At 41.4% G+C, this 24,177-nt stretch overlaps 1 protein-coding gene across 2 annotated transcripts in view; it reads left to right on the top strand.

Moving 5' to 3' along the window:
- The first annotated feature begins 2,454 nt into the window (after positions 1 to 2,454).
- LOC111862186 (unconventional myosin-XVIIIa) overlaps positions 2,455 to 24,177 on the top strand; it is a 271,542-nt gene continuing 249,819 nt past the window's right edge. For both annotated transcript variants that reach the window (XM_023847375.2, XM_023847374.2), the window contains exons 1-3: positions 2,455 to 2,715; positions 2,951 to 3,112; positions 3,212 to 4,465. In XM_023847375.2, the coding sequence (XP_023703143.1) occupies positions 2,975 to 3,112; positions 3,212 to 4,465 (1,392 nt within the window). In that variant the 5' untranslated portion in view covers positions 2,455 to 2,715; positions 2,951 to 2,974. The remainder of the gene's footprint in view (positions 2,716 to 2,950; positions 3,113 to 3,211; positions 4,466 to 24,177) is intronic.

The raw sequence follows: 24,177 nt of genomic DNA, 5'->3' as shown, positions 1-24,177 counted from the left end.
ATGATGAGTAAGGATTTGGAATGATGCAGGTGTGGCACATTTTAAGCTACTGTTCCAGCTTTTATTTGCCTGGAGATAATGAGAAAGCCAGCAGCAAGGTTGACAGTCATTCAAGTACTTCCAAAATACAAGTCTAGAGCATTTTCCTACAACAGTCTGGCCTACCATAGGTTCATGCACTTACTCTGCATTTTAGCCACAGAGTTTGTGTGTTTTGTATGACTCCTGGAATAAACATTATTTATCTAAACATCATTAACTAATAGGTCTTTGTAACATGGATCCAGTGTTTCCTTTGTGAGGCATGAGCAGAATTTTTAAATATTATTTGCATGAACTACAGGCCTAAAATAAGTAATTGGACTTAGCTGGAACTTGTTACATTTGCCATAAATTTGGCATTAGACCGTTTTCATTATCATGCAAATGAGAGCCAGACTTGCTGAATTTAATTATATGATACAACTTCAACTTCTTTACTAAACACAGAATATTTGTTTCCTGAATGAATTATAACTTCAAATTCTTCAGTTTGGTTTCAAGCTAGAAATAGTTGCTATCTCTGGTGCTGTGATAGGCCACCGCAGAGTCTCAAGCAAACAAAGATATGGAAACTTATCTGAGAAAAGCAGGTTTATGTGATTGGAAGGCTGTTAATTTAGGACATGATTCATTAGCTAAAGAAGTGAAATTCTGAAAGGGAAGCAGCTTGAGAAGAACAAATTCTTGTTATTTGTGATACTGGTATGGAGAAGAATGCAGAAGAGAAGGTTGGCATCAGCATGGTTAGTGATGTAGAAAAATAAGGGAATAAACATATTTTTACTCTGAATAAATGGCTGAAAACACACTAAATCTATAGACCTTCAAATATGTACTACATGATCCTGCATTCATGATTACAGTTGAATAATCTGTTCTGAAATATATTCATTCTTGAAAAACAAGTCATCTTTTTTATTTATATTTCTAACTATTCAGTATTAAATTTTAATGTTATTTCTTCAACATTATATTTCAACACCGGACCTGAAATTAGCATATTTAATGTCCATTTCTGCATGGGCGTGGAGTTAACAACTCCTCACCATAAAAAAGAAGTTTGTTACAGAATGTCATGAAGGGCCTAGAACCAAGACAGGTTCTTTGGATGAACGACCTAAGCTAAAGAAAATGGATATTTTGTCATTTGCATCACTGTGTGTCAAGGGTCATAATTTGATTCCATCCATTAGCCATTTGGCATGTTGTTTTTTTGTATGCAGTTTACTTCATACCTCCATTTCCTTACTGCATGTGTGTTAAACAGATTTCTGTGCTGCATCAATATAAGGCATTCTATACCAAATATTCTCTTCAAACAACATGAATCATAGTTGCTGAATTTTGTTTTGGAGGTTAATCAAAATCAATAGCAAATGAAATAAGCAGGTGGAACTTAATCTGGAAAAGATATTTCTTAATCTGTGTAAATGGATAGAATGGAATTTATCTGTGAAAATTTAGATTCTTGAAAATTTATGAAATTGATTTCAGCTTTCAAAGTTCATGGTGGTGTTATAAAATAAACACAATATAGTTTATGGGTGCTGGGTTTTATTTGGCACGATTTCTTTTTCAGACAAATGGAATTTCTGTTGCTGGAATGGGGCCAGAATATAGGAAAATCTTGTTGTATGAAACAATAACTCTCTTGGGCACTGGCAAGCAGGGAGAAAAACTAGGCATCTTCCCCTAAATTCTGGATTTTTAAAAAATATAGTCAAAATTGAAAAGAAGGAAAAAATATGCCAGATACTAATATTAACAATCAAAAGTATTTCTTTAAGGAATTTGTGTAAAAAGGAATTCAATTGTTTGTAAAAAGTATGTATTCCTTCAGATGTGACTACAGTGATACATGTAAGGTGACTTGTGTATTCACAATAAACTTCACATCTGAAGGAATATATGTACAATATATTGTATGTTGTGGTGTAATAACGCGCACATAGTTAAGGAATTATAAGTGTAGGTTTAAAGTAAATTTTCTGGCTCTTCTCTCCTCCCTTGGTGAAGGGATTTCCCTCCTGCAAATAATCCTGGCTGAGCCCATGGTGATCTCAAGACATTTTCATCCAACATCCTACTGGTCATTTTGTTAAGAAGAGAGTGTCGTTCCATAGGGTGAAAACAAAGTGTATTTTTTACAATTATGTGAATTTTATTACCTCATGAATCGTTAACGGGAATTCATGTTTTCGAGGATTGAGATTCAACCTAGTCTACTTCCAAAACCCACCACTTCAAGACTATTGTGTTGTTCCCGGTTGTGCCTGCCGCGCACGCAGCACGCTTACATCATATAGTTCCTGCAGCCTTCTTTAGGTGTCACTGCAGGGCTTGATTAGTCTGCCACATTGCGGCTGCACTTAAAATTAAGATGTACTTCGCCTGGTTGCGGTACCCATATTGGAATTTTAGACATTCACGTAGTAAAAGGTGCTGTTGTAGGTGTATTAGTAGTGGCTCGTCGTCTGTTAGTGGTTATCAAGCAAGAATACGCGTATTGTCGATGTAATAACGGCGTTAAATCAATGAAACAGCACCTTACAACATGCAATGGATACGCATTTGTTTAGTGTTGTGTGCATTTTCAAGCAATTCTGTTGAAATATGAAATGTTTCTGTAGAATGATGGATCGTTATTGCATTGGTTGTACTTAGGAATCGTAGGTGAGATTGTAAAACATTCATACATATAAGGACTTTGTCCCCGTTTTGACTGATGACAGTGCACCTGCATAACATGTCGAATGTCAATGTTTTGATGTCTGGCTCTGTTACATTGAAGTATATAACTGCATATTGTGGAACATATTTTGTTTGTAAACAACATGAACACGAAAAAGTTAAAAGTAGTAATCTAAGTTTGCGTTAAGCATTAATGTCGTAATTTATTTCGTTACAGACTGAGCCCATATACCAGGCCGTCATGTTTAACTTCATGAAGAAAGGGGGCATAGAGAAGGAGGAGAAGGAAAAGAGAAAGAAAGAAAAGAAAGAACGGAAAGAAAATAAAAAAAGAGATCGAGGTAGCATGACAGCTGACGAATTGCTCAGACTAGATGAAGTAAGTTCACTTTTAATATTATAAATAACCATTCTCTCTTACATTTTGCATTTATTCCTGTAGAGTGTTGTAAAACTAATGATATCCATGCCCTTTCAGGTAAGACGTTCATTGAAGATCCGTGGCCGCCGGAAGGAGAAAGAGAAGCTTCCAAGTGGCATCACTGCAGATTACAGTGCCAGTTTCTTTGCAAGTCTGGACCATGGACCAGAATATGTTGGAGGTTCGAGCAGTCTTCCAGGACATCATATATCCTCTACAACCCCTGCTAGTCCATCCCCTTCTTCGTGTACCAGTTCTTGGATCCGCAGTGGAGGTGGTGATACATTGACCCAAAGTGACAGCAGTGAAGCAAGTCTCACATCCTTGAACAACCCTTCTACAATATCTGGGAGTCAACAACACTCATTGCCACCTCTCCCTCCTCGACCTCCAAAACGAGGAATCTTGAAGGGGCCAAGACTAAGTGGGAGTAGTGCAGGAAGTGGTGAAAATGTGCATATGAATAATCATGGTGAAAATAATCATAGTGACAGCAACATTTTGGTAAGGAACACACTTCAAAACGAGGTGATAGCATATCAAAATGTGCCACAGATGACAACTAACAGCAGACTTGGTATCAGTTCTAGTGCATGTTTCATAGTAAAAGAATCTACCTCTTCTTTAGCATTGGTTTCGGGTCTTAGGGACAATATCGATGGTAGATCAGATCATTACCATCATCGTGGAAGCCCCCCGGATTCAAGTCGAGCAAGTGACGAGTTCTTACCCTCATCAATGGGAAGTGGTGATCACAGTGCCTACCTCACTGCACCAATTGCTATGGGTACAAATGCAGACACCAACAATAAACTTCTGACTGTAACCAGTACAAGCCCCAGTGCAGATAGTCTCACGGACACAACTACTACAAACAGTAGTTTTGCAACTCCCCCTTTTAGCTTGAGCCCTGTTGGTGAAAGTCAAGGTTTTGTTGGCTTTCATAACCGGTGGAATCGATACTGCTCCGGTGGTCTGGAAGATACTTTAACAGAGCTTCCGTTACCTCCTGTCATTCCGGTACCTCTGCCAAAACCTCGTGAACTTACAATCCAACGTCAGCCACCACCTAGAGGTGATTTCGGTTTCTCATTGCGGCGTGCGATGGTGACAGAGAAGCTACCAAATGGACAACAACACACTAGGGCTGTGATTTTCGCTGAACCAGGTGTAATTGTTCAGCACAACAACGAGACAGGTTTATTACCAGGGGATCGTCTGCTGGAGGTAAATGGGGTTGTGGTTGATGACAAAAGCAGGGAGGAAATCATTGACCTCATCAAATCATCAGGTTCCAGTGTCACTGTCAAAGTGAGTAACAGATTTCACTGCCTTCCATATTCATATAGACCCCATTAACAATTTTAGAAGCACAGGATTTTATGTGAAGAATGCCACCTTCTAGGATGCGGCACCGTGTAAATATTTTGTTAACCGATGTTCCTCTGAAACGTGGCATTCTTCATATTGACCGCCAAGAAAACCTCAGATCAAACGTTTAGACTGTGGTCTCTAGGGTTTGTCAGTAAGTGGTCTTGGTGACACTGAGGCTGTTTTCTGCAAGTACTTTGGTTTCCCTTCCCAAGCCTCATTCCACAAACTGATCCACAGTCCATATGAGCGTATCATCTGATGGTATCTATAGTCTCGAGACTGTCAGTGTCATTAAATAACCAACTTAAAATAAGAAGGAAATGAAGTTTTTGAGGATCTGCTATCTCCGTCTTCACTCCTGCCTTGCAGATGGTGGCACCACATTTCTCTAGATCATTGGTATCCACATGTGCTATTGCTCGGTGCCATATTTTGTTTGCAGTTTATTTAATGAAGCAGTTGATAGCTCACGCTTCGCTGTATAATGTCAGACCATTTAATGGTTAATGAATGCTGAATTGGAAAGAAGGAAGGAAACTGCTATGGCCTAAGAAGAGTTCTGGGTTCTGCATTATAATGCTGTACAGTCCCTTCAAAGGGACCCCCTCTGTGGTCTAGTGGTCAGAGTTCCTGCCTACAGATCCAGAGATCCCGGGTTCGATTCCTGGCAGTACCAGATTTTCTGAGAAGTATTAGGGTCCACTCAGGATGTGAGGATAATTGAGGAGCTATTTCAGGTAAACAGCGGCTCCAGTGTAGAAAACCGAGATTAACAGCCATGGGGATCCATTGCTCTGACCACGTGACACCTTTCCGCTAAAGTTGGCACTAACTTTGCTGATGGGCAGCGGTTGCTCCGACAGTAAAGTTCGCTTGCAGACTACAGACCATGGAGTTTTTTTTTTGTTTTGAGTCCCTTCAAAGTCAACCAACCTGTTCCTCTGAAATGTTGGTTCACTTTCAACGGACTACACCTCGTTATGTGGCAGAAGATAGAACTGTTCATAGTCATTGCTGTGAGAACCTCAGATCCTACATATTATGGCCTAATTTGAGGTTCTCTTTTGGAGGAGCTGAGGAAAGCTGGTATCTGAGCCCAGATTTGAATTTGGAACCTGTGAATATGAAGCAGGAGCGCTATACACTTGACCACGACATTTGGTTATGTGATGACATAATGTAGAAGACCCCCAGTTGAGATTGTGAAATCAGCTTGCAGTTTCAATTTTGTCATGAAGATTGATTGCCACTTCATCTGATGTCGAAACGAGTAGCGTTTTGTCGAGACTACTTCAGCAGTCGGCAGAAAAGTTTGGAATGCTCCGATTGCTGTAAAATTGATTGAAATCTGTTACTACTAGTCTTTTGAGTTCTAGAGGCTTTTATTATGCTGGATTATGGTAAACACTTTGCTCCAGACATGTGCTGAATGGTGCTTTGTACATGTACTTAATTCATTTATCAAGAAATCACATCCAAATTTTGTGCAATATCACAATTTGATAAATAGTGCTGTACTAGCAGTATCTTTATTCACAGTGTGAGATTTCGCGGAAACAGTGTACATTTTGTAACTGTGAACTGAATTTCCAGATTTTTAATTTTGGATCTCATTTTTGGAGTTAATGCTAAAACCTGTGGAGTATAAGAAAATTATTTTAGCTTGATCATATATGTAGTATATTCTAAGTTATTTAGTGATGGGAAGTTCATTCTTCATGGCTGTATTAGTGACTAAAGGCGGGGTTCAGACTGGTAATTGGATTTACTGGGTAGTTACAGGTCATAACTAACAAATAATTATAACGCTGTTACTAATTTTCAGACTACAAAGCACTCCACGCTAATCTCTTCATTCTGTCAGCACTAGTCTTCACGGATTTGTAACACAGGAACTATAACAGTCTCCCTAAATCACACATTCCCAATACCACTGCGCTATAGCACACATAAAGTCTTCAAATCACAAGTTAAGTCTTCACAGGCTTACTTCCTGTACTCGTCAGTACTCCTCAGGCTTACTGCTTTCCTGCTTGTTCGCATGCTTCTGCCGCTACTGCTACTTGTAACTGCTCAGAGTCCTCCTGGACTCTTAGTTATATAGCCTCGGGACGGACATGCATCACAGGAATCACATATCACGTGATTGCTGTCCAGCCAGTCTATTGGCACGTCAGTTGGATATACAGAAACACAGCTTCCTGTATTGTTGCATGTTGGACCATGTTTGCAGAGCTGTTGCCTAGCAACGCATTGCTCAAATGTAATGCAATACGTTTTAAGTTATTTAGTGATGGAAAGTTCATTCTTCTGGATGTAATGCTGTGACATTCAGAAAAGGCCCCATGTGTCCAAGGAACATGTAGCCTCCAATCTTGCCGTCTACCGGTTCCTTGCTTGCCTCTTTCCTTCACCCTGCAAATGGTGGGGATATGTTCCTGATAAATCTTGTGCTCTCTCTTAACTATGCAGCTGTGAGTCACCACTGTGAGAAGATCAAACTCAACTTGTCTTTTAAATAATGCAACATATAAAATATATGTATGTATGAGGGATAGGCCTCCTCGGCCCTTGCACCGCGACCTACAGTGGTCTGTTGTGCTTTAAAATATATGTAAGTAAGACAGGATAGCATAATAAAGTGACCGGCTACAGGCTGGATTGGTCCAGAGTTCCGTTTCCATCTTACTTACTTACTTCCTTACTTACTTACTTACTTACTTACTCACTCATGGAGCTGAGCCCTTCTGGAGGAGCTGCCAAATCTGCAGCTACTCAAGAATTTCTCAGCATTTTATGGAACCCGAAGGTTCATTACTGTGTTCACAAGAGCCCTCCACTGGTCCCTATACTGAGCCACATCTATCCAATCAGTACCATCCCATCCTATCTCTCTAAGATCCATTCTAATATAGTCCACCCACCTATGCCTTGGTCTTCCCTGTGGTCTCTTTACTTCTGGCTTTCCCACCAATATCCTATACGCATTCCTCGGCTCCCACATTCGTGCTACATGACCTGCCCATCTCATCCTCCTTGACTTGATCATTCTAATTATACTTGGAGAAGAGTACAAGTTATGAAGCTCCTCATTATGTTCCGTTTCCATCAGGAGCAAGAATGTCAGCATTTGCTGCCATATCCAGCCTGGCCCTTAAGGCCCATCAACTCTGCTACAATTGGGTACCAGGAACTCCTTCCTTGGAGATGAAGCAGCTGGAGTGTGAAGCTGACACTTAAGCGCCAGCCAGGGATTTCTGCAGTGTATGGTGCTAAGCACATGCGGTGATTTGTTACAAATGGCTGGGATGATTTTGATATAATTTCAGATTGTGGAATCTGAAATTATGTTCCATGTGAGAGAATAAGACCTAGTTAATGTAACAGAAATTTGTTTTATCTTTTATTTTGGATTTATGCAGTTTGATTATTGCCAGGGAAATTGGATGTTCAGGTAAATCACATGTAGGCTGCATTTAGTTCAAAGAGAGATGAAGTGACAAGAAAACTGCACAGTGAGGAGCTTCATAACTTGTACTCTTCTCTGAGTATAATTAGAATGATCAAGTCAAGGAGGATGGGGTGGGCAGGGCATGTAGCACGAATGGGGGAGCCGAATGTGTATAGGATATTGGTGGGAAAGCCAGAAGGAAAGAGACCACAAGGAAGACCAAGGTGTAGGTGGGTGGACAGTATTAAAATTGATCGTAGAGAGATGGGATGGATTGGATTGATCTGGCTTGGGATAGGGACCAGTGGAGGGCTCTTGTGAACACAGTAATGAACCTTCAGGTTCCATAAAATGCCGGGAAATTCTTGAGTACCTGCAGAATTGGCGGCTCCTCCAGAAGGGCTCAGCTCCAAGAGTAAGGGAGGCTGCATTTGGTTTCTTTCAGAACCTTTCCCAACCAGCTGTTCTTTGCTAACACGTTATGGCTTGATGATGACCCTGTTTTGAGACAATGTCACCATATGGAAGTGGGCCGTGTTGCCAACATTTTAGGGGAACCTGCTTCTGCGATCTTCTGGCTGGAAGTTTGTGGCAGCCAGTTCCTGTGAAACGTTGACAGCATAGCTGACTTCCACATGGCTCTATCACCAAAAAACACAATAACTGAATTTTAATGAAACCCTGCAGTCGGTAACATTAGATGTTGCCAGACCTCTGCACTTGAAGCAGTACCTCGTATAAGTAAATAACGTAATCACTAATAACTTTTGTTCACAAGAATTAGTAATAACAGATGTTACCAAATTTCTGCAGTGCATTTTGGATAATTTATTACCATTTACTAACGCTGTTTTACAAATTGTGTTGTATACCGTTCCATTCGTTTCTGTCATGATTTTATTTATGTACATTCACATGGAGTGCAGAGCTGTACAAGAATTTGTTACAGTGCTCCGCAAGTCATCAGTTATTATTCATTTCCAGTTATGTGAAAAATATAATTATATTCTGCCCTTGTCATCATCATTGCTTCCACCATATGGCACTTGTATGAGAGCAAAGGAGTGGTATATTCTTGGGGAGGTCTGCAGGGCATTGCCCCTCTTCCAGCAGAGTGTGTATGTTCTTTGTTTAGGGACAGGAAATACTACATTTCTTTATTTGTCAGTTCTCTGATGTCCGAAACATTTTAGCAGATGTTAAAAACTTTCATATTTACATGGTCTGAATGGAAAATTATCTGTGTGGCAGTGACCATGTGGGAAGACTGTGTTATGATTTAAATTGCACATAAAAAGTATACAGTGAAATTTGTGGGGCATGCGGTAGCATAGTTGGTTGAGGCACCATGCTACAAGCTGGAAGGTCGTAGGTTCAAGTCCCGATGAGGTCATTGGATTTTTCTCAATTGACCTAATCCTTCCGGCCGCACTGTGGCCCTGGGGTCGACTCAGCCTCTAACAGAAATGAATACCAGGAATTAATTAAATATTTTTTCCTTGTGGAGTAAAGCACGGCCGGCGCATAAGGCTGACAGCCTTACCGCCATCTTTGAGCCTATTGTCTAGATAATGTGGGATCCTCAACGTCTCACAACCCTATGGGCCTTCACGGCCTGTTACAGGGATAGTTTTACTTTTATTTTACTTATGTGCAATATTAGTTATATTATAGTTTCATTTCTTTTTCAATCCAAAGGTGTATATAGCACAGTTCTGCTCATTAAACTCATTTATGCTGATACCAGTCTTCTGTCATCAGCTGTTATCGAACACAGTTCACTGCCATTACAAAACCATGTAACTGTAGCAACATACTATTTTAATAGTTCAGTCTCTTTCACGAAATCCTATTCTTTCAAAGAAGGAAAGAATTAGATTTTGGAAGTCCTCTAGAATATTACCCATGAGAATTTGAAAAGAGCTATCAGTCTACTCACAGGCTGAAAATTATTGTTTCGTAGAACTGTTTTTAAATATATGGTTGTAGAAAATTTATATTATTTATATATACAGTATATACACTACACTATACATGCACACATATACAGGGTGTCTCCAAAAGGTCTGACACATTTTGATCTTTAATAATTCGGAAAATAACGAAGATAGAAATAAACTGGTTACATTGTTGGATTGAGAAACTCAAAAAGATTTGTGTCTATTGTTGATAAAGATGTACATATGCTCCATTTTTTGCACGTAAAATATCAAGACGATATTCGATTTCTTGCCAGGTTCGGGCAATAATACCGACATCCAGTGGCTATTGCGTCTCTTACTCTGGTTTTTAATTGATCGATGTCTCTCACCTGCGTCTTATAAACAATGTTTTTGACATATCCTCGGAGGAAAAAGTCCAGTGGGGTTATGTCGGGTGATCTTGGGGGCCAAGAAATTGGACCACCTCGTCCAATCCATCTTCCTGGAAAATGTTTGTCCAAAGCATCATGAACTATGGTGCTCCAATGAGGTGGCGCACCGTCTTGTTGGAAAATGATTTCGGGCTGAAGCGCTTCAGTTTGCAGGAATACAAAATTCTGCAACATGTCTAGGTAAATGACAGATGTGACTGTCTTTTCCGCGAAAAAGAAAGGCCCAATGACTCGATCATGCATAAGAGCACATCACACATTCCCTTTTGGGAAGTCTCTTGCCATTTCACGGTATTTATGAGGGCTCTCTGATCCCCAAATGCGTATGTTATGGTGATTGACTGTTCCAGAAATGTGGAAGCAAGCTTCAGAGAAAAAGTATGGTTGTAAGAAATTTTTCATCATCATCTATTCTTCATAACATATTCGTTGCAGAAACCGTTCTCGTACTCTTACCAGAGTAGGAGACGCAATAGCCACTGTGGATGTCGGTATGCTTGCCCGAACCTGGCAAGAAATCGAATATCGCCTTGATATTTTACGTGCAATAAATGGAGCACATGTACAACTTTATTAACAACAGACACAAAACTATTTGAGTTTCTCAATCCAACAATGTAACCAGAGTATTTCTATCTTCGTTATTTTCCGAATTATTAAAGATCAAAATATGTCAGACCTTTTGTAGACACCCTGTATAAGCATAAGGCAAATTTTGTTAACCCTACAAATGCCAAATGGCGACAATTCGACTTCTACAAAAAAGGTTATGTATCCAACAGCATGTGGCAACTGTTGAGATTTTATATGAGCTTCATAGTGAAGAAACATTTGGTTGGAACTTTTTCTTATGCTTGAAGTTCCTAGGGAGTTTTTGTATATACTGTTTACCCTTGAAAGAAGAGGAACTCTGGAAACCAAAGGTGTTTTCTTGGAGATGTGGGATTAAAGCTGACACCTCTAGAGTTAATGTAGATTTCTTTAAAATGTTTGTATGCTTGTAGTTTTTATTCTTTGTAGGATAATTTTTTGTTTAGAATGTTGTATTTCTTTGGCACGGTATCAGTGAAGTCATGTTTTTCAGTTATATGCATATATAGGTAAAGTAGGTTTTTACTTGGATAGCCTATGTACATTGTTTCAAACAATTCTAGAGCAAAACATTTTGTATCCTATGTGCTAACACCATGGGAGGGGTTTGTGTCTGATTATCTAATTTGTTCCCACCCTCACGGCTGTTTACAAGCTTACAGTATACTGAGTACTCATATCCTGTTCTGTGTATGGAGGGAGAGGAGTTTTTATGATGGATATGAGACACTGCAGTTTATATCAGGGGTGTAGGCATAATGTGGGCTACGATGTGAGGCCTTGTAGTCCAGCAGGTTGTTGCCAGCGTTTCAGAGGATCTTGCTGTCTCAGCTTGAGAATAAAGGCAGAGCGTTCTGTGAAACGCTGGTAACGAAGTCTTCTGAAACACTGCCATAGGAACCTCTAATCTGATGTAGTTTGGTAGATAGGCACCAACATTTCAGACAAACCTGGTGGCTCTGTCTTCAGAATCGTTGGTTCCTACTTACCAAACTCGAAGGCGTTAGATCCGAGAAGACCATAATTTATTATTTTATCTGCACCAGCGATCCTTAAGATATGCATTTGCAGACAAGGGGGAGTTGAAGCCAGGAATCTGCCTCCTCGGGATTTTTAAGGAAAGAAAAACTGAACTGGTAAATATACCGGACGAAAAAGTAAAGTTGCCCCTGTGCTAACTAATTAAGGATTACGCCATGAAGGCGTATAGGGGAATGGATGTATAGATCCACATTTTCTTGGTTCGGCATTGGTTGGAGGTGAGTGGTAATCTTCACGCCCCGGCCGCTTTACCCGTGGGGAAAGAGCCTCTGCTGCCCCTTTGATGGGATGCTGGGGGGCCACCAGAGCCAGTCTGGACGACGTGGAGAAGAGAAAATTCTAGACCTTACCGGGACTCGAACTCCGCCTCCTCGGTCGTCTATCCTGTAGTCAGTCGCTATACCGACTACGACATCCAAACATACCAGATAGTGATACCAAAAATTGAAAGTATTTTTATATTTTTCCAGAATACTATGAGGCGACCATTAAAAATAGTCTTAGATGGTTTACGTCTAAGCCTGTAATAACATTTTGGNGGTGCCCCCCCCCCCCCCGATCCTCTCCCGGCAGTACCCTTGTCTGCACAGGTTATACAGCATTTAATAAGATGGTAAGACGATCAAGCATTCTTATATCTTTATCCTGCAGCTGAGGTACAAAACTTTGGAATCAGTCGAGGCTGCTAAAACACCAAACTTTGAACCAGATGTATAACATGTTATAAGATAACAGCACTATCTGTGTTATAGTCCCCACCCATGGCGATTCTTTGCAGGAACCGACTTTCAGTTCTTCCGGTAATATTTACTGTTGTAGTCTGCGCAGAGTTTCTCTCGTGGATTATTTAAAGTGAAAGGAAAGCATTCCTTTGTTTCATTCTGACAGGTGATTATACCTACTTATCTGCTTTCATGTTTAGTATGTTACACATTTGTGGGAATTTTACAAAGCACCTCTTTCGTGTAAACATGATTTGGAAATTGCGAGTATCCGTCCATCTTTGTGAGCTCTTCCAAGCACAACGTAGCCCTTTCTAACGGGCCCATCTGAGTAGAAACATTTCCGCCCTTGCACGTGATGGTGGTAAAAATATACCGTTTCCGAATGATTCTGAGAAGAAAGTCGAGACGCTGGAATGTGTTAGAAATAACAGTAATTTTTATTATGACACACCATTATCAGAACTGTTCAGACTTGACGGTTGTGTTTTGGAATTATGCTTGAATCTTAGGTTCTCCGTCGGCGCTGTTTCAGCGTTACGGATCGCTTAGTATCAGATGAAACGAAAATGAATGCAGACTAGGGAAAGATATGGGAAACTACTGTGGTAATCTGTTTCAAGGTACTTTTCTTGACTGAATTTGGAGAGGTAAAGGGAGACCAGGATATGTCTGATGTTATATGTATATACGCGTATCTTCCACGTGGTGGTAAGAGAGTTATATCTTCCAGGATTTCCGCGTGTGGAAGTTAATTATCGACATGTAAAAGTTAAAGTTGACATTGTGCTTAATTAATTAAGCACTCCGCCATGAAGGCGTATGGGGGAGTGGATGTATAGATGCACATTTTTTTTTGACCTCGGTACTAGTTGGAGGTGAGTGTTCAGGTTCACGCCCCTTCCGCTTTACCCGGTATCCAATGGATAGGAGGTTGGGTGGACCTCAGAGCTGGTCTGGAATCGATAAGTAACATTGGAATTATATTAACCATCGGTTGCGAACTAGGGTAGCCCAGTCAGTATAGGAACTAGGCTACGGGTTGGACGAACTGGGTTTGATTCCCGTTAGTGTTTGAGATTTTACCCTTAGCCTCGCGGCCATACCTGCTCTCGGACTAACCCAGCCTCTTATTCAGTGGGTAATGGGGGATAAATCGGCGTGAACGTGATGCTGAACACTAGTTATGTGTGGAGCGATACCTCCATCACCATACGTCATAATGGTCTAATGCTTTATTATGCATGTAGACAGCCTTTGCCTTTAATACTGGGATTGAAGTACTGCCTTCAAAAAAAGTATTTACGAGGTTATTTATATGGTTTCAGGAAATCTAATTATTTGGGAAGTCGACTCGTAAATCTGTACATTAAACTGCTCCTCTTATATTGGCTTGCTTTCTTGCCGTCCGTGCGATACATACAAATGGACTCATAAATATGAGAGAACCTGTTTTTTCACCCCTGATATGTTACTTTCATCACACTTGTTTCTGTCCATATTACTGTGTTCTTTGACCCTACAGCTTTTCGCACTCGTCTTTATATTTTCTGTCACTTTGAAAGTGATACGAGTATGTGGACAGGAAAGGTGACAGTCCGACTGTTGCTCTGTGATTGGTTGTGGAACATGGACGGCCACAAGAATATTCTTTTTTCCGGAGAGAGAGAGGGAGACGACAGCCAGAACACTCACTCACAAATTATGTTTTAAAGACTGATCAAGTTAGAGAAATGATGTAAAAGGAAAAAACTTGCAATTTTTGGTATTATTATTGTGTGATGAGGGGCTTCATAACTTGTACTCTTCTCCAAGTATAATTAGAATGATCAAGTCAAGGAAGATGAGGTTGGCAGGGAATTTAGCACGAATGGGGGAGACGAGGAATGCGTATAAGATATTGGTGGGAAAGCCAGAAGGAAAGAGACCACAAGGAAGACCAAGGCGTAGGTGGGTGGACAATATTAAAATGGATGCTAGAGAGATATGATGGGATGGTATTGATTGGATTGATATGGCACAGGATTGGCTGGTCTGGAAATGATGGTGAAGATAAAAGTCCCTGCCACGAATGGATCTCCCCTGAGACATCCTGGCTTTATATTAATACATTATTTATTTAATAATGTTACTTTAGCCGGAATTTCTTCACGGATGGTAAACATTTATTTCTAAGGAAACGTAGGCGTCCTTGTACTTGAAGTGAAGAAGTGGCAGATCGTACCTTGTTATTTAACTATGTCATCATCGTCCTTGAGTCTGAAGTCTCGTTCCATGAAGGCATACGTATTTCTGTGCCCTGTATTTCAACATGTTTCATCACTCATATTTCACAGTTTTCAGCAAGTTTACGTCTACCTTAGTCTTAACAAAGAAATAACTCATCGAAAATGTCAGCAAGGGTTTTCGATCGATTCCTCTAACCTGTTATCTCTGACTGTAATAGATAATTAATTAAAATTTTATTCCTTCCTCCCTGGAACTGCTTTATTCACAATTTATATCCTTCGTCATTATAGGCCTTGGCCTCACAGAAAAGACGTATAATGTAAAAAGATTACAGGCTAGTTCGGTTGGGGCAAGTTTCTGCCGGCCTTCGCCAGCACTCGTGACCATTTTTTGTTTCACGACACTGGGAGTCTTGCAGCTAGGTGGTTTCGGGTTTAAAAAATCGATTAATTTGCAGTGGTTGTTCTTGATTGTCAGCTTGTTGAAAACAGAGACTAGAAACGTTCAGTCCGTGCTGGAGTACAGACACACTGCCCATGATTTTTTTTGTTTGTATTTCTGCATTTTTAGTTCTCCCAGGTCTTCATATTTCTGTTGATGTCAACAAGCTAAAAGCTTCTGAGGATTGTAAGCAGAAAGAAGGAAAACCTATACTGTCAAGAGAATTAATAAAATGGTAAGGTAAGGTAAGGTAAAGCTATCCCCGTAACAGGCCGTGGAGACCCATAGGGTTGTGAGACGTCGAGGCTTCCACGTTATCTAGACAGTCTGCTCACAGGTGGCGGTGAGGATGTCAGGCTTACGCGCCGCCCTCCCTTTACCCCCAGGGATACTCATGTCTGTTAGAGGCTGAGTCGACCCCAAGGGCCATAGTGCGGCTGGAAGGATTAGGCCAAATTAAAAATCCACTGACCTCATCGGGAATCGAACCCGCGACCTTCCTGCTTGTATAGTGCCTCACCTAATTCAGAATTTAATACCTTAAATATAACTGTAGGTATTTTTATAGATAGAATTATAATTAGCTCCCACTCAGGGCATAGATGTTTGGTTTGTGTACAGGTAGAGGCCTTGCGACGAGCTGATCACCCACCCAAGGAGTCCTATCGAATGTGTAAGATCTAGAAAAACCGAAGTGAACGGAGAAGTTCATGGAGGTAGGCTTAGGCCCACTGGGGCTATAGTGCCATGGGAAAAAAATTATAATTAGCAATTAGAACTGTAATCATCTTCATGTTTTTTTATAAGTGCCCGAAAACAAGGCGACCTCTCTTTTCTAAAGAGCATTGTATGAGAAAAGAACTTGACATTTTTATTCGGGCTAGTGCGGCATTATTGGTATTACAACCATTTTCTGTATAGACTTTTTATGAGGAAGTACGAATTAATGAAGGATCATATGGTTAATATTTGAAAATCTTCACATGGGAGATTGGACTTTAAAAATGTGAAACAGTTTTTACCACAAACAGGTAATATTCTCTCATACCAGACCGCTCTATACGAGAGAAAACAGTGTTGTAGTTGACATAACATAACGTATACCACCAGCAGCAAAAAATGAAGCTATGAAAGATTGAAGTCACCAGGGTTGGAAATTCCTTTTGTTGGAGGTAAATTACCTGACAGTTGCAAGAACTCATTGATCAAAGTACGGACGGGGAGGGAGCGTGGATCTCCACGGGATGTGTACGGACCAGGAAACGAGGATTGTCAACGTGACAGACACTTCGTGACCAATAGAATAGTCATCACAGACTCTCTTGTGTCTGCGCCAAGCTTCAGAGGTGAAAGACCATTCACTAAAGCAGGCAGTCTACAAGTATACCTTTACAGAGAAGATTACAGAGTACTCGCGTAACTTAAGTATTACACAACTGGTCGTATCATCATCACAGTGCAGCACTCCCGTGATGTTTTGCCTGCCGCTTTGTGTTCTGTAGGTGAAAGGTTACACAAAGCGGTCCATACCTTCATAGATTGCAGCATGCCCTCACAATTTATGTCGACGGCAAAGTCGTGATACCACTTGTTATGCTGTAAAGGCAGAGGTACCTGATTGTTCATTAGTCAGATCAATAACATAGGTCCAATCGATAGATGTCAGAGCGCATGGAAGACTGTCTTCAGCCTGTTCCATGGTCTTTATGAGACTTTTTCAATGGCAAATCGCTTTATATATATGATGGACGTTTCTGCGGAAACACAAGTCGTACACCTGGAGTACTCGAATCTTGGTTATGCGAACCAACGTTTGCAAAGTCGGACTCGAGTCCCCTAAGGGATAGGATAATAAAGATTTGATTTATTTAAATCCTAAACGACCACATTAAGTTACTTAAAATTAATAGATTTAATGTGGCCATATAGGATTATAATTATTTAATATAATTATATAGTTAATTAATAGAAACCACTGTGAAGACCAAGGCATAGGTGGGTGGACAATATTAAAATGTATCTTAGAGAGATAGAAAGAGATAGTATGGATTGGATTGGTCTGGCACAGGATAGGGACCAGTGGAGGGCTCTTGTGAACACGGTTCAGATTTGGCGGCTCCTCAAGAAGGGCTCAGATCCGTAAGTAAGTATATTAAGATTCATTCGTAATGAAGTTCCTAAATTACTAAATCGCATTTTACATAAAGTAAGTAAAAAAGTAAAGCTATCCCTGTAACAGGCCGTGAAGGCCCATACGGTTGTGAGACGTTGAGGGTCCCACATTATCTAGACAATAGGCTCAAAGATGGCGGTAAGGTTGTCAGCCTTATGCGCCGGCCGTGCTTTACTCCCCAGGAAAAAAATATTTAGTTAATTCCTGGTATTCATTTCTGTTAGAAGTTGAGTCGACCCCAAGGCCATAGTGCGACTGGAAGGATTAGGTGAATTGAAAAAAAATCCAATGACATCATCGTGACTTGAACCCGCGACCTTCCGGCTTGTAGCATAGTGCCCCAATCGCATTTTACATAGACTTCTTAAGTTGGGCATCAGACTTATTCACATGAAGGAAGCCTCGGACTAAACCAGTTTGGGAGGCACTGAGCTATACAGTTTCTGCTAGCTGCTTCTGTTCCTCATGCCTCTATGAACATTGACCATTCATTTATTCGTTCGTTCATTCATTCATCAGTGGCTGTACAGCCTTTTGTTAGGCCCTGGCGTTTTCTTCAGTTCCGTAATCTTTTTTTTTTACACAGACGTGGGGACCCCTTAGACGTGTGCTCTGGCCCTCGCAAGACCGCAGCCTACACACAGTACGATACAGATACAGAATAATTGCACACAGACATCCACGTTCCCAACGTCCGAGCGAGCGAAGACAGTTCATGCCTTAAGATCCCTTCGATCGCGCGGCCACTGTGATCGGCTGAACATTATTGACTATAGCGAATTGAAAATCTTATCGGCACTTAACGAGGCTCCTTGTAGATCGAGGGAAAGAATAGTTGCCTGTAGCGATGTGAACGTGAGCACTGTAATTAATGGCAGCGTCTTGTTATCTTCATCAAAAACCGTTTTGTGCTAAGGAGTTTGCACACAACATTCCTGTTGCACTTTCGTGATGGTTTGAATGACTGCGTTTCTCATAGCGTCTAAAAGACCTACATACAACACGATTCTTCGAATTCTGCTGGGATATAATGCCGGCTTGTCACTTGCTTTGAGGCTGGTATCTTGCTCAGCTTAGGGGGCACTGTGCTACAAGTCGGAAGGTCGCGGCTTCGAGTCCGATGAGGTGTATTTTTTTCAGTTGACGTAATCCTTCCAGCCGCGCTATCGCCCTGGAGTCAACTCAGCCTCTGGCACAAGTGAGTAACAGGAATCTTCCTGGGAGTAAAGGGCGGCCGGCGCCTAAGGCTGAGAACCTTTCCGCCATCTGAGAGCCGATTTGCTAGAGGAAATGTGGGAGCCTAGACGTCTCACGACCCAGTGGGCCTACACAGCTCTTATAGCTTTACCTTTACCTTTTATCTTGCCCGGCTTATTCGACCCTGAAGATGCAGGCGGTGTGTTCCTCGGAAACGTCGGTTGACTTTCAACGGGCTACACGGCGTTATGTTCCATTGCTGTAACAACCTCAAAGCCTACGATTCTTCGAATTGTTGAGACAAGGCCGATCATTATATTCACTCCACAGATCCTGCAGATGCCTATCAGATGACACCCTTATGAATGGATCCGTTGAATGCCAGGACAGAGGTGCTGTAGTGTGTTCCGTTACGTGCCCCACTGAACTTAGTGTTTTTGGGAAGTATATCTGCAACGTAATTGGCACAATGAATCCATTCATGCAGTATATCCATTCTAAGGACTGTGTCTCGATATCAAAGGATATTCAGAATATCGTATAGCAGGGGTTCTAAAACTTTGTGATACCGCGAACCGCAAACGTAATACGTAAATTCATATATTTAAACTTGTTTCATGCGCTAAAGTTATAAATATAGCGACACTGTGACGTTTTGGACTATATGTTCAAACTCTTAACGTCTTTTGAATCTCACTGAAGGTCAGCACCGTGTTAAGTTGTGAAGAGGCCGTTAATAATAAAGCTATTCTGAGACATTTTTAAATGCTTGTGTATTTTTAATTGGTCACTTATGCGAATGAATGAAAATTTAGAAACTGAAACCAGTTTGAGAACAACATTTCGAGTTATAGTGACAAAGTAATGGACAGAGCGTCGTTGTTTGTACGAAATTCGGATGTCGGTTGTGACAGAGGGCGTTCTCTTTGGGAGCCCTAACTATGATACGTTACTTGTGTTTAGACCATAACTGTAGTTAAAAATGTTTGTATGATTTTTTTTTAATTGTGAATATGACGACGGCAAGAATGTTTAAAGTTGCGTCGCCCAAGTTCCACACCGTATAAATCTGTACTTTTGAAAATTTTGCACAAAGATAATTAACTACATAGAGCAGAATCCTTCGCGAGAAGCTAATAGTCTCGCAGCTAACCAAGAAATTTCCCTCTTTCTGTGGCACCTGGAAGCATTTTACCATGTTTGCAAGACCATACCACATCGTTGTATCCTAAGCCAGATAAATCCATTCCACACCCTCCTCCGTATTTGTTTAATATCCGTTGTAATATTATCTTCTCATACAAGTATACGAATCTCCAGTGATCTTTTGCCGAATATTTTCTCTGACCAAAGTTTTGTCTGTTTATAAATTTCGTCCGGATTTCTGTGTTTTTAGACTTTACCCATCTTCCGGTATTCTAAAGGACACCAAGGAACACAACGTTCCGGAAATTGAATCTGTTTCCGTCCACAGATACGGGGGTGAGACACATCAACTCTGTTGGGTCCGTTGGAAATAGCTAACCCCAACCACTGGTCCGCGGCGAAAACAGATCCAGTTTCCCAAACGTTGTGTTGTTCAGTGTTCTACCGGACAATGGAAGAAGTCCAGAAAATCGGTAATCATGTCATGCGTCATCGTCAGAACCCTTGAGGATCTACTTACTGCCTTTAACTTCTTTGCTAAAGGGAAAAGTTCAAAGGAAACTCTTCTTGGTACCTCTTTTTCCCGGAACTTGTACTCTCAATTATGTAAGGTAAGTTAATATTCACATCGTTATAAATTGCAGCTCGTGCTGTATCGAATCCGTCAAGTCATTATATTCGTGTTGCAAGTGAGGTGTGAGTGCTTTTATGTTGGATTTGAGATTCTTTCAACTGTGAGCAAGAAGAGCCCTGTTTTCTGCGATGTGGCGTCATGTAATCCGATAGAAGTTCACTGACGTTTCGGAGGAATGTACTCGTACTGCAAGCAGCTTAGCTTGCTGGTTGCTTGCTTCCTTACTTGTCACCTTCAGATGAAGTGAATACTGTGGCATGTGGACCCGTTGCTAAGTAATGACTGTGTAAACAACGCCCGTTGCTAGGCAACAGATCCCTANGTGAGCAAGAAGAGCCCTGTTTTCTGCGATGTGGCGTCATGTAATCCGATAGAAGTTCACTGACGTTTCGGAGGAATGTACTCGTACTGCAAGCAGCTTAGCTTGCTGGTTGCTTGCTTCCTTACTTGTCACCTTCAGATGAAGTGAATACTGTGGCATGTGGACCCGTTGCTAAGTAATGACTGTGTAAACAACGCCCGTTGCTAGACACGCACCAATGGACCAACTTGGAAGGTGTTCTCTATTCGGTCCGTGCCGGGTTATAAGCAGGACAAGTCTAGAGTTATATTAGTTTGAGACAGTCGGCGGTCAGTAAGGATGTGAAGGCGGAAGCAGTTGGAAGCCATAACCAGACAACGACTAATGACAGCAGAGTGAGAAGACTTGGTCCGTGCAGTAGTGAACTGTAGTGTGTGAATTAGCGACAGTGCTATGGTTACTTTTAGTTATGATTTGTAGGTGTTCAATAAATCGAAATACCATTTCAAATGCGTCTATAGTCACTCCATAAAACCGTGACATTACATTCCTCCGAAACGCCGGTGAACTTATATGGGGCTATACAGCGTCACATTCCAGGATATTTTTCATGTATTGGCAGTTTTCTCTTCAGATTGCAGCATGTGCCCTTTGATATTTCGGACTGCTTTCAGTTCACAGGATTGACGTTATTCTCTGAATTTTGCGTCAGTATGCCTGTATATATCAAGAGCATAATTCACTCTCAGGGCTATGCTGCGAGTTGGAAGGTCGCGGGTTCAAGTCACGATGAGGTCGCTGGATTTTTTTCAATTGACCTAACCCTTCCAGCCGCACTGTGGCCCTGGGGTTGACTCAGCCTCTAACAGAAATGAGTACCAGGAATTAAATAATTTTCCTGGGGAGTAAAGCGCGGCCGGCGCGTAAGGCTGACAACTTTACCGCCATATTTGAGCCGATTGTCTAGATGATGTGGGAGCCTCGACGTCTCACAACCCTATGGGCCTTCACGGCCTGTTACAGGGATAGCTTTACTTTTACTTTACTTTTACATATTCTCTTGTGTCCTCGCATTATTCTACCTTCTTCTCCTTGAAGTTTCTTTGCCTGGAAACTGGCGATATCGGAGGGGTAGAAGAATGGAATGGAAGGCACAGAAAGTAATTCAACTTCTTTCTAGCTACTTGGAGCGTGAATTGCTGATTGGTAGTCTTGTACAACCAAGGATGTCTTTCCTGTCGTGATTACGGCAGTATTAACAGGAGATCCGGACCTACTTTCCTCTTGCATAGATTTCTAGTCGTGCAGATCCATTATTTTTTTTTTATTTTTGTTTCATGTTATTTTCACCAAGAAAACATTATTTCATTTTAGATTATGTCTTCATTAAATATACCGAATATAACGTATGTTTGTAATTTACTAGAGGGCACGCGGTAGCGTAGTTGGTTGAGGCGCTATTCTACAAGCCGGAAGGTCGCGGGTTCTAATCCCGATGAAGTTGATTTTTCTCAATTTACCTAATTCCAGCCGCACTATGGCCCTGGGGTTGTCTCACCCTCTAACAGAAATGAGTACTAGGAATCTTCCTGGGGGTAGTGTGCGGCCGTCGCGTAAGGCTGACCGTCATTCTGCTATCTGTGAGCCGGTTGTCTAGAAAATGTGGAAGCCCTGACGTCTCACAACCCTCTGGGCCTTCACAGCCTGTTACAGGGATACCTTTACCTTACCTTGCCTTGTAGTTGTTGATTTATTTACATGTATCATACAAAATTTCACATGTCTAGCTCAGTGTTTCGTTAGTTATCGCTGTCAGACTGAAAGCTAAAGATGTTTTCTGACGGCCTTCATTTTATATTTTCCAAGAAAATTACCCCAACGAAACTTTTATATTTATCATAGCTCTGTTACGATACATTAGTTCATGATTCTGAATTAGGGGGGTCTAGTGTCGCACTATCTCTAGTTTACGAGTCCACGATGTTGTCATTATGATTGAAAACGTGTTGAGGAGTGGAGGTATAGCTCCCACTCATCTTTGGTACTAGATGAAGGCGAATGGTTAGCTTCACGTACCTGCAGCTTTACGTCTGGGGAAATGGTCCTTGGTATCGTTTGTACAAGGAGGATGGGTGGGCCACAGAGCCTCTCTGGACGTTATGGAGAAGAGAAACATCTCTTTCCTCAGGGAAAAGAAAACATAAGAAAATATGGTCACTAACCTCTGAATATCTGAACTATGTAGATAATATTTTGAGATAAAGGTAAGGTTGTCCCTGTGCTTATATATGGGGCTGAATGGGCCCCAGAACCAGCCTGAATGCTGTGAAGTAGAGAAAAATCTCTTCTGCCGGGAGTCGAACCCGGACCGTCCGGCCCGTAGCCTGTCGCTATACCGGCTTTTATTTTGTGATGGTAGCTCGCGGTCCATATGGGTTATTCCTGCCGGCCACCGATTGTTTCCACTATTATAATGGGCTCTAGTTGAATTGTACGTGCAGCCTAATGGCACGCATTCGTTGCGCCTTCCGGAGAGCAGTTTGTTCATGAAGGACGAGTAAAAGTACGCAGTCGTTAAATTAGTCTTGCCCATTCAGTTTTGCTAATGTTCTAACGGCCTTAGATCACGGGCGAGATTAACAGAATTGCGTGACATGGGCCACTTGAGCATGTTCTTGAACTGTTGCAGCCGTTTTAATCGGACTAGTTCAGAACATATCGCTCAACTTTCGTATCGTTGTGAGAGGCATCACTTCCACTGTATCTCGGCCTTTTCCAGACGACAGCATACTGTGGGTCGGCGTTTCACTACTCATTAATAAAGGAAGCTGCTACGTTTGAAATGCTTTTACCTATCTACCAATATGCACGGTGTCACAAGCGAGAAGGCTGTGTACTTCGGATCCTCAAAATATTGTAGAATTCTGTGTGTGTACAATGAGGAAATAAATAGCAGATTAAATTCTGTTAATGTTTGCTAAAATTAAGTTCAGAACTTTTTTTTTTCTTTTCGTCTTCTGTCTTTGAAGATTAAAATATAAAGTAAAAAAAAGTAAAGCTATCCCTGTAACAGGCCGTGAAGGCCCATAGGGTTGTGAGATGTTGAGGCTCCCACATTTTCTAGACAGTCGGCTCACAGATGGAGGTGAGGTTATCAGCCTCACGCACCCGCCGCCCTTTACCCCCAGGAATATTCCTGGTACTCATTTCTGTTAGAGGCTGAGTCTACTCAGGGGCCATGGTGCGGCTGGAAGGATTAGGGAAATTGAAAAAATCCACGTCATCTGGATTCGATCCCGCGACCTTCCGGCTTGTAGCATAGTGCCTCAAACAACTACGCTACCGCGTG

This window comes from Cryptotermes secundus, unplaced genomic scaffold, assembly GCF_002891405.2.
Source record: "Cryptotermes secundus unplaced genomic scaffold, Csec_1.0 scaffold1229, whole genome shotgun sequence".
NCBI classification, from domain to species: Eukaryota; Metazoa; Arthropoda; class Insecta; order Blattodea; family Kalotermitidae; genus Cryptotermes; species Cryptotermes secundus.
This window is presented reverse-complemented; position numbering and strand designations above follow the sequence as displayed.